General features: G+C 34.7%; 1 protein-coding gene across 1 annotated transcript; it reads left to right on the top strand.

The window, feature by feature from the left end:
- The first annotated feature begins 3,451 nt into the window (after positions 1 to 3,451).
- LOC142621975 (auxin response factor 9) lies at positions 3,452 to 8,282 on the top strand. Its single transcript, XM_075795376.1, has 14 exons — positions 3,452 to 3,891; positions 4,008 to 4,123; positions 4,341 to 4,427; positions 4,766 to 4,822; positions 4,963 to 5,115; positions 5,202 to 5,286; positions 5,479 to 5,569; positions 5,680 to 5,844; positions 5,951 to 6,064; positions 6,152 to 6,224; positions 6,306 to 6,459; positions 6,568 to 7,196; positions 7,294 to 7,481; positions 7,684 to 8,282. The coding sequence occupies exons 1-14, from the start codon at positions 3,837 to 3,839 to the stop codon at positions 7,820 to 7,822; spliced, it is 2,106 nt and encodes a 701-aa protein (XP_075651491.1). The 5' UTR covers positions 3,452 to 3,836; the 3' UTR covers positions 7,823 to 8,282.
- Positions 8,283 to 10,262: the final 1,980 nt, after the last annotated feature.

Below are 10,262 nucleotides of genomic sequence, written 5' to 3'. Positions count from 1 at the left end.
ATAACTTAGGTATTTGAACATACCAAGAACTTTGTAGCTTAATTGACACATTTTCATTTATAAAGTGCTTGGAGATCTAGAGAGAAAATGATTCTAGTTGTGGAGTTAGCAGTATATTGTAACTATCTAATAAATAAATAAAAAAGTAGTTGAATCCAACCAAATTAGTAATTTAAAATTTTCATACCAACCAAAAAAAGAAGTAATTTTTAGTAGTTGAATCCAACCAAAAAAAGAAGCAATTTTTAATTTTCTTTACACAAAAATAGTAAGGTTTCATTAACGAAGGTAGGTGTGTTTTTCCTTTACTCTTTAAAATATTACTTAATTTAGTGTAAAAATACACACTAAAGCTCAAATTTTGTTAAATAGTATTTTAGATATTTATTAATTTTACGTTAACTGCTTAATCCGACTAGTTTGACCTAAATATTGATAAAATAATTGGGTAGGTTTGGTACATGATTGTATTTATCAAAAATAAATAGGGTGGGTTTGGGATATAATTCCAAAAATTTAATAGAGTTTGATATATAAATAGGTAGAGGGTTTGGGTTTGGAAAAGTTATTTTAGTACCAAATCAGCCGTGCCATTCCCAATTGAATGTCCAATTTTTTTATTTTTTATTTATTTTTTACATTTTTGGATAGCTCTCTTTTCTCTTTGATTAAATATGCAAATATTTGTTAAGTAAGTGAATAAAGAAAATAAATGGAAGAAACATGATCAAACTCACTATAAAAAGAATTACTTTAATTATCAAAATAACTTAAAACATGTATAAACTCAAATACTTGCTCATTAATGAATCAAAGTCATTAACACCTTATATACTTAACAATGTATTTGGGAATTTAAAGGGAGATGAGAGGAGAGTAATTACCCTTTCTCTTAATTTAGATATTTTTAAAAATGAAGTAGAGAGAAGGGGAATAAATATTCCTCCATTTTGTTTGAATGTTTTAAAAATTAAGTAGTAATCATATAAATTGACAATTTTAAATAAATATATATAAATTGACATCATACGGGTAAAATAGATAATTTAATTTTTTTTTGAAGATATAAATGGAATCTCTTCGTTGCCTCTTCTCCCCCTCCATTCAAACACATTATGAGACTAATATAATGGTAATAGATAAAAAAAAATTAGCAATTTATAGAGCATACTTTTTTTTTTTACAACATTTTTCATTACTAGTTAAAATGTTAAATTATAATTAAAGAAACATCATTTAATATAGACCGATCACTAATATTACTTTATTATATATGGGAATAAATAATTATTCAATACTTTTTTATATATATAAATATGATAAAATTTCAACTTATGACGTATATTCCATGATAATTGTTGTTATTGTTGTTGCTATTTTCATAAAAAAATGATGATTGTTGTTTATTAACAAACTAAGATACTGATTAGTTTTTGGTATAAGTAAGATTCAAATCTCATAGTTCTTGTTTGAAAATAAGATATTTTTACCAATTGAGTTAACTGAATCCCACATAATTATTAAGCACTCTAAAAATATAGTGATGCGATGCTTCATCTTCTTATATATTAGTAAGTGTTCTTTTGAAAATTACTTATTTTCGGTTGCTTATATGCATAGTATTTATTAAGAGATATATAGTTTTTAACATATTTTATGTTACGTGTTACAAAAAGTTGAAAGTTAATTTATTTTAAAAAAAACTAAAAACTAAATTATTTGCTAATAAAGGGATTAAGACAAAAACTAAAAAGCAAAAGAAATAAAAATTTTAACAATATTTAGACATACTTTATTACAGACTCCAAAAATATTATTCATTCTTCTCACATAATAAGTGGACCCAACGTATAGGCCCTATTATGAGCCCACCCCTCATTGTCACACGAGAGGAGAGATCAATGCTCCCTAAAAATGTAATAACTTCCCTTAAATTCATGATAGTACTATCATAAAATGATAGAAAGGACCATTTACTTGATTGATGTACTCCCAAATTGGTTTCTATAAGATAACACAACAGCAGCCATGTCTGTGGTTATTGAACAAAATGAGGTCAAAGAAACAGGGAGGAAAAGATTGGAGGCTGATAAAAGAGGAAATCAACAATACACGTGGAGAAGGCTCCCAGAAGACTGAAACACGTGGAACCTCAGAATGAGGACTCAGCTGACGTGTGTCGACCAGGACCACTAGACCGTTCCCAGAGATTGTCTGCGAAAGAACTAGGAAAAGTTAAACATTTACCCAAAAAAAGAAAAAAAAGAAAAAGAAAACACTTCCCACGTGTCCTATGGGCCCTAACAAATTAACAATGCTACATAATATATGCAACCATTTTTTTTTTCTTTTAAAAAAATAGGCAACAAAGTTTACTGTGCAATTTTAAGTTTACAAGTTTTTACCAATTATTATATTATCTTATTATTGACATTATTTTCTTACTTATTATTAAAATATTTAAGTTAAATATCTATTCCATTGTCTATTTTATTAGAATCTCAATTTGTTTTTAGATTTTTTTAATTGCTTTTCTCTTTTCACACGTCACAATTACCATCTACTATTTTTCTTAGTTTTCATGAAACACAATAAATGAATAAAAAAATGCATATACACAATTATAGTAACCATATAATTACTATAAGCAAGCATTTATTGATGTTGATGATTTTTAAGGTTGATTGTCATTTAGGGTTGTGCTAACGAGCACCATAAGGTGCTCGTTAATAGTAACTTCTGACTCTTTAGGATACAATTTTTTGTCTTTTCTCACAGCTTTATGTCATTTTTTTTAATATGGAGCTAACTTTGTAGAGAAAAAAAATATTAAAATCAATAAAATAACTAATTTTATATCTTTTTATTTATTTATTAAATAAGACTAATTTTAGTACATCTATAACGAGCACTTATGCAGTTATGCTACTTGTTAACATTTGCGTTCATTTATTTTTGGTATGGTCTATCCTTTATACAATTTTGCTGGTCCCCACATACTCAAACGGCATACCACCGTAAATACCCACATCAACAAGGTCAAACTCAAACCCAATTTAAATAAAAGAAAAAAGGTTCCAAGAATTCTGCCGGGTTAGCTCAAGCCAACCCTGTTGCCTGCTTCGAAGCAGACAACGACAGGGACGGCAAAAATTAACGGTAACGGAAGCCCATCACCTAACCTCTTCCGTTAAATCCCCGTACTTCACGCTTCCCAATTTTTCCGTACACTCCATCAATTAATTTAAAAAAAAAATAAAAAATCAAATCCCACCACTACTCCCCAATCCCAACCGTTATGTCACGGCACCACCACCAGCTTTCCGTTACTTTTAACCACACTCTCGAGTTAAATCCCAACCACATTTAGTTAAAGTCTCAAAAAACAAAACACAAAGGCAGCAACAATAACAACATACATAGACACAACTCACCACATATAGTCGCGTAGAGAGTATTATAAGACGCGCGCAAAGCGGTTTTGTGGGATTCTCTTCGTAACGCCGTTTTTCTCCACCTGAGATTCTCTAGAGAGAGAGAGAGAGAGAGAGAGTGGTTTTGCGAGCTTCAAAGGTGGTCTCGTAACGGTCCGAAGTGGTTTTACGTTACAATTTCGATCGCAGTCGTTACGAGAAAGAGAAAAGTCGGAGCTTTTCTTGTGTGTAATTAACGGTTTTGGTGTTGTTAATCAATAATTAGTGTTAGTTATTATCTGTATATTATGAGATAAAATCAGGGTCTGGCTCTGAGAGACTTGAGAGAGAGAGAGAGAGAGAGAGAGAGTGTGTGTGTGTGTGTGTTTTAGTTTTGTTTCTCTTTTGGGATTTTGGTGTACAATGATGGCGAATCGGGGAGGGTCGTTTTCGCAGACAAATATTGCGGCGGGTGAAGGTGAAAAGAAATGGCGGTTGAGCCGTTAATTTTATTTTTTTTCTTTGGAGTGGGGTTTGTTTGGTTGATTTTCCGGGAAAATGTTGAGAAAATTTTGGTTTTTTGAACTTTTTCAGGGTGTTTGAGAGATGAGCTGTACGTGGAGCTATGGAAGGCTTGTGCGGGCCCACTTGTGGACGTGCCTAAGTCCGGCGAGAGAGTCTTCTATTTCCCTCAGGGTCACATGGAACAAGTAAGTGTTTGTTTTGTGTTTTGGGATCGGATTCTGTTTGTTTCGCTGGAAAGCTTCTGTCTTTCCCGGAAAAGTCAGAATGGATGGGTGTTTTTTTTTTTTTTTGGTGTTGAATGTTTGAATAGAAACCTGGGGCGGTTTTCCATTTTTGGGAGTGTGTTATTTTTGGTGGGAAATGAAGAAGAAATTAAAAAGTTTCTATTTTTGAGCTTTGCAGTTAGAGAATCAAGAGCTGAATCAGAGGATTCCACTGTTTAATCTTCCTTCGAAGATTCTTTGTCGTGTTATTCACGTTGAGCTTCTGGTATTTGACTCTCTCTCTCTCTCTGATTATTTTGTTGTGTTTAATTTTTTATTTTGGTTAATTTCTGTTTGGTTACTGAGAAAATGGAGGAAAGGAAATAGAGTGGTATGGTTTCTGGGTCTTGCTAAATATAGAAAACCCAGATCAGCTGGACCAATTGATTGAACTAGGCACAGTTGAATTGGGTTTTCTAATTTCACTGGGTTCCCATTACTCAAAGTTTGGGACAAAGTTTATGTAATTCTCTCTATTTGTTGCATTGTTTAAACAAGAAAATAGAACATTGGACTTCTAAAAATTGTTTGTTCGGAAGAACTTATTTTGAGCCTTTTTTTTAGGCTGAACAAGACACGGATGAGGTTTATGCACAGATTACTTTGCAGCCAGAATCAGAGGTAAGAACCAAACGTCTTTGTTTCTGATTTCAACATCTTTTAAAGTTATGGGCAGAATAAAGTTTTCTGCTGTTGCTGTTGCTTTTGGTTTTGGTTTTGCTTGACGTGTATGATTTTCAATTGTGTTGAAATATCTCTAGCAAATTGAGCCTACAAGTCCTGACCACTGCCCTCCTGAACCACCAAAACCAACTGTTCACTCCTTCTGTAAAGTTTTGACTGCATCTGATACAAGCACCCATGGTGGGTTTTCTGTTCTCCGCAAACATGCCACTGAATGCCTTCCTCCACTGGTAATGCTTCTCTCTTTTTTTTGGGACTAGTGGTTTCCGATGTTCTCTCTCTGTGTTACTGATTTCCAAAACCAAACTTACTTCAGGATATGACCCAGTCAACCCCTACTCAAGAATTGGTTGCCAAGGATCTTCATGGTTACGCGTGGCATTTTAAACATATTTTCAGAGGTAATCAATTTATCTGCTAGTAAATCTTGTCCTTTGTTATTCTGATGTGGTTCTACTAATTTAGTAACAGATGGTTTTTATCCCTTGTTTTTTGAGTTAATTGAACTGGTCCATGGTGAATTAGATTTAGGCATGCTGCTTGAAGAAACCAGACAACCTAATCTCTACTTTTGTCTTCATTTAAATGAACAGGTCAACCACGAAGGCACTTGCTTACAACAGGATGGAGTGTGTTTGTGACATCAAAGAGATTAGTTGCTGGGGATACCTTTGTATTTCTGAGGTCTATACTGTACTTTGTTTTTTTCTTCTTGTCTCTTTATTATTCTTTTTTGTTAGATGTCTATTTCCAATGTTACAAAGCTTTAATTCATTAATGAATTGGTTATCTAGGGGAGAAAATGGACAATTGCGTGTTGGGGTAAGGCGTCTTGCCCATCAACAGAGCAGCATGCCATCATCTGTGATTTCAAGTCAGAGCATGCACTTAGGAGTGCTTGCAACTGCATCTCATGCTGTTGCGACCCAAACTCTCTTCATAGTCTATTATAAGCCAAGGTATCTAATGTTACTTAAAAAAAAACTAGAAAAGATTTTTCTGTTTAATAATTCCTCTAAAGTATATCACATCATTGATTTTATTTGCTTTGGCAAAAATGATCAGGACGAGCCAGTTCATAATAAGCCTGAACAAGTATTTGGAAGCTGTTAACAATAAATTTGGAGTTGGCATGAGATTTAAGATGAACTTTGAGGGGGAGGATTCTCCAGAGAGAAAGTAAGAAAATTCCAAAACATAATTACTATTAGTTTGCTTGTTGTGCGAGTTTTCTTAGATTCTTTTTCTGCATTTTTGATTGATCAGGTTTTCGGGCACAATAATTGGGACTGAAGATATTTCTCCTCATTGGGAAAAATCAAAATGGCGATCACTAAAAGTAGTTTATTTTTTTCCCCTTTTCCTCGTTATTTCAAATTAATATTGCCATCCAATTTCATTATATTCTTCTTTATATTAGGTTCATTGGGATGAACCTGCATCAATTCCAAGACCTGATAGGGTTTCACCATGGGAGATAGAACCCTTTGTGGCTTCTATACCTGCAAGCCTAACTCAACCTGCCATGCCAAAGAACAAAAGGCCTCGAACACCCGTCGAGCTTCCAACTCATGGTGAGATAAACATTTTTTTTTTTTTTTCTATCATTCCATTTGCACTTTTCACCTGATGAATTGGTTACATTCTAAGTTTCTCTTCACTCTCTCTCTCTTAACTTTTAGATAATACTACTTCGACTCCATCAACTCTCTGGAATTCTGGATTGACTCAGGGCCATGAAATGACACAACTTATGGCTGAAGGCAAAAGAAGTGAAAACCATGCGTGGCATCACAAGCAGATAGATATTAACAGCAACAGCAACAGCAACAGCAACAGCAACTCTATTTCAAGGACTCAGACTGATGGGAGCCGGTTTTCTTCTCCCCGTCCATGTGCTACTCAGCATTTATTTCAGGAGATGGTGGATGATAGCAAAAGTGTCTCTGCTTGGCCTGCTCACCTAGGCTATTCAACTCCACACCCATTAAAATTAAACAATGATCCATTGCCCGACCCTGTTGAAAAAGCGAAGAAAACTGAAACTGCTACTAGTTACCGAATCTTTGGTTTTGAGCTGATTAGTCACTCTACAAGCTCACTTCCTGTAGAGAATGCAACTGTGCAACCAGTCAGTATGTCTAGTGGCTCCACAGAAGGACATGTCAGTACCCTCTCAGCAATTGATTCAGACCAGAAGTCTGATCTCTCCAAGGGTTCTAAAGATAGGCAACTGGGACAGCTGCAAGTGCTGTCAAAGGAGATTCAGAGCAAGCAAAGCTGCTTCGCTTCAACCAGAAGTCGCACCAAGGTGCTGAATGGAAAATGATTTATTGCTTAATAACAAGATTTTATGGCCCTCGTACAAAATTCTGAATTTCTATTTTTGGTCTTCGAATTTGCAAAAGGTTCAAATGCAGGGGGTTGCTGTTGGTCGAGCTGTGGACCTAACCATGTTGGAAGGATATGAACAGCTTATAGATGAACTTGAGGAGATGTTTGATATCAAGGGACAGCTTCACCCTCGTAATAAGTGGGAAATTGTGTATACTGATGATGAAGGGGATATGATGCTCGTGGGAGACGATCCATGGCAGTAAGTTTCTTCAATCCTATCTGTGACAAAATAAAATATGATTCATACTGAAATGTTTGGCAGTTTCTATATGACATATTCCATAGATTTATGTCCTTTCTCTATTGCAAAATAAAAAAAATGGTTTCATATTATAGTAGTGATATTATTTGGAGTTTTTTCTCTATGAAATGTTCCTCAGTCCACTGTAATTGTCTTTCAGGGAATTCTGTAACATGGTGAGAAGAATCTTAATATGTTCTAGCCAGGACGTGAAGAAGCTGAGGCCCGGAAGGAAGCTGCCTATGTCTTCCATAGAAGGCGAAGGGACAGTTATAAGCTCAGATTCAGCAGAAAACTGAAAATGTCTTTGTTTAGTTTATTTGCATCTTTTCTTTTTGGTCAGTCGTTGTTTGTTTGTGGGGAGAGAAAGTGGGTTTATTTTTTGTGCTAGGACATGTTTGAAGTTGGAAGGAGAAAAAGACATACTGGCTAATTGATGGCTCATTTTTAAGAGCTAACATCTTGAAACTCAACAAGCTCATTATGCATTAGTGGGGGAATTAGAGAGTCTAGGCATAGAAAATCTTGTGCATACTTAATGGGAAATTGTGGTGGGGTGGGGTGGAATGTGGGGTTGCTAGTGAGTGGGACTCACACTCACTGTGATATAAGGGTACTGAATAATTTATAATTAGTAGAGGGGTTTGGGTGAGTGGGTGTTGGCATTCAGTCTTTGTTTATTGTGATTGTAAATAGTGTTATTTAACTGTAATCTTGCTCTTTAGCGAGTGGAAATTGGCAAGGTTTCTTCTTTTGCTATATTAGCTTTTTTTTTTTTTTTTTTGGGCATGATGTAATTAAATTACTAGGCTTTATAATACAATACTGAGAGGGAGAGAGAGAGAGCCCCGGGCCTTGTCTGGATGGCCTAGCCGGCTGTTGTTCTTGTCGTCTTATGCATGTTCAATTATATCTTCATTGTACCATGAAAGGTGTGTACTTGTGATGGTTTCAGGAGATGCTCAAAAACTGTGGGAAGGGTTTTAGGCATACCTGTTGGTTTTAGGGGACAATCTACCCCCATGTGTTATGGCCTTTTGGCTCCTTGCTATTGCTTATTCCCAACAAAAGTAGAGCTGTACTTCAAAAAAACCAAAAAAGAGTAAAAAATAAAATAAAACTATGTTAAAGATGCAACAATTAGGTGTTTTTATTTTTATTTTTTCAAATAAATGAATAGATGGGACAGTAGGCTGCAAGTGTCAACAGTAAATTTTTTTTTTTGAAACCACAGCAATAGGTTCTTAGATGTTAAGCGTCGCATTTATGGGTTAAAATTTAAAATAAAATAGAAGAATCTCTCTCCCAATAATTTGGACCCCATTCTCAAAAAAAAAAAAAAAAAAAATTCTGGGACAGAACCAAGTCGGTGGAATTACAAGACTTAGAAAGATGTATTTTGTACATTAATTTTATCATAATACGTGGGTCTTGTTATAGGGTTTACATGTTGTGAGAAAGATGATGTATATGTCATATGCATTAGATAATTATTATTTAAAATAGAGTTTAGCAAGACAATTGGGAGATCAAATTGTAATAATCACTTTTAAGTTTTAATATTCAATCAAAATCTGATTTTTTAAATCCATTTTTAACAAGATAAAAATTAATTTGTACGCAAACATTGAGAATAATAATAAACAAGGCATGACATGATAGATGACAAGGCATGACAAGATAAATGGGAGGCCAACTTACAATAGACCCGATCAAAAGGATCGAGTTCTACAAATTTGAACTTGCTGTCGACCGAAAATGCAAAGGAGATACGATTTTTTTTTTTTTTGATGGGAAAGGAGATATGATTGATTTGCTCATTCGTGGTTTTAGTTGGACTTGGGTGGTTCATCGTGTCTCAAGGCATGACCAATCTACAAACTATACGTGAAGTGTCATTGCCCATGAAGAGGATGAGGTCGGTAGAAAGGTCCATTGGCCTGGAACTAGCACCATTGATGAAAATCGCAAATTTGGGGTTGGATAGTAGTGAGAATGGTGGAAAAGATTTGAGGTTGGACAATGGTGGTGATATGAAGGAGGGATAGTGATGGCAATTTTAGGGTTGTATGGTTGGATCAGATTACTCAATTCATTAACACCAAAATCGATGGCCAATCGATGAGATTTGAGTCTGACATGTCAAAAATTGTCATCAACCAAAGGTTGTTGTTGAAACCTTTTGAACTTTGCCAATTTGGTTTTATCCGGTCAAATTTAGGTAGGTTGTCAAATTTGTGGGCACCCTTAGTTGCTACCCTATCGAATTCCTAACCTATTTATTTGGAAATGATTCAATTTTGAGAGAGTTGAAAAAAAACTATTAGGGAAAGGTCCTATTACTGTTTTTAGGCTCACATTGTATATAGTCCAAACTTTCTCATAATTTTCATAATTGAACTCAAGTACGCTTTAATGGGCTCATAACCTAACCCTTAGAACATACTAAAGCCCCAGGTGGGTGACACTACCGCCTTCCAACCCTTTGAGCAAATTGTAGTGCAAATATGCAAATAAACTATATGCTCAGGTAGCCTAATATCACTTCAGGTGGGGTTTGCTTGTATAATCCCCTAGGTAATTACTCCTTTTGAGTTACTTAATATGATTGAAAATCCTCCAAATTTGCTAAACGATTTAGTCCACAAAGAAGAATTGACCCTACACTTAGAAATTGTCATTGATTTTCTTCTGGAAATAGAGGAATAGAGTTATTTTTTCAAAGGGAGCTGGTGAATA

Source organism: Castanea sativa, chromosome 1 (assembly GCF_040712315.1).
Source record: "Castanea sativa cultivar Marrone di Chiusa Pesio chromosome 1, ASM4071231v1".
Classification (NCBI taxonomy): domain Eukaryota; kingdom Viridiplantae; phylum Streptophyta; class Magnoliopsida; order Fagales; family Fagaceae; genus Castanea; species Castanea sativa.
This window is presented reverse-complemented; position numbering and strand designations above follow the sequence as displayed.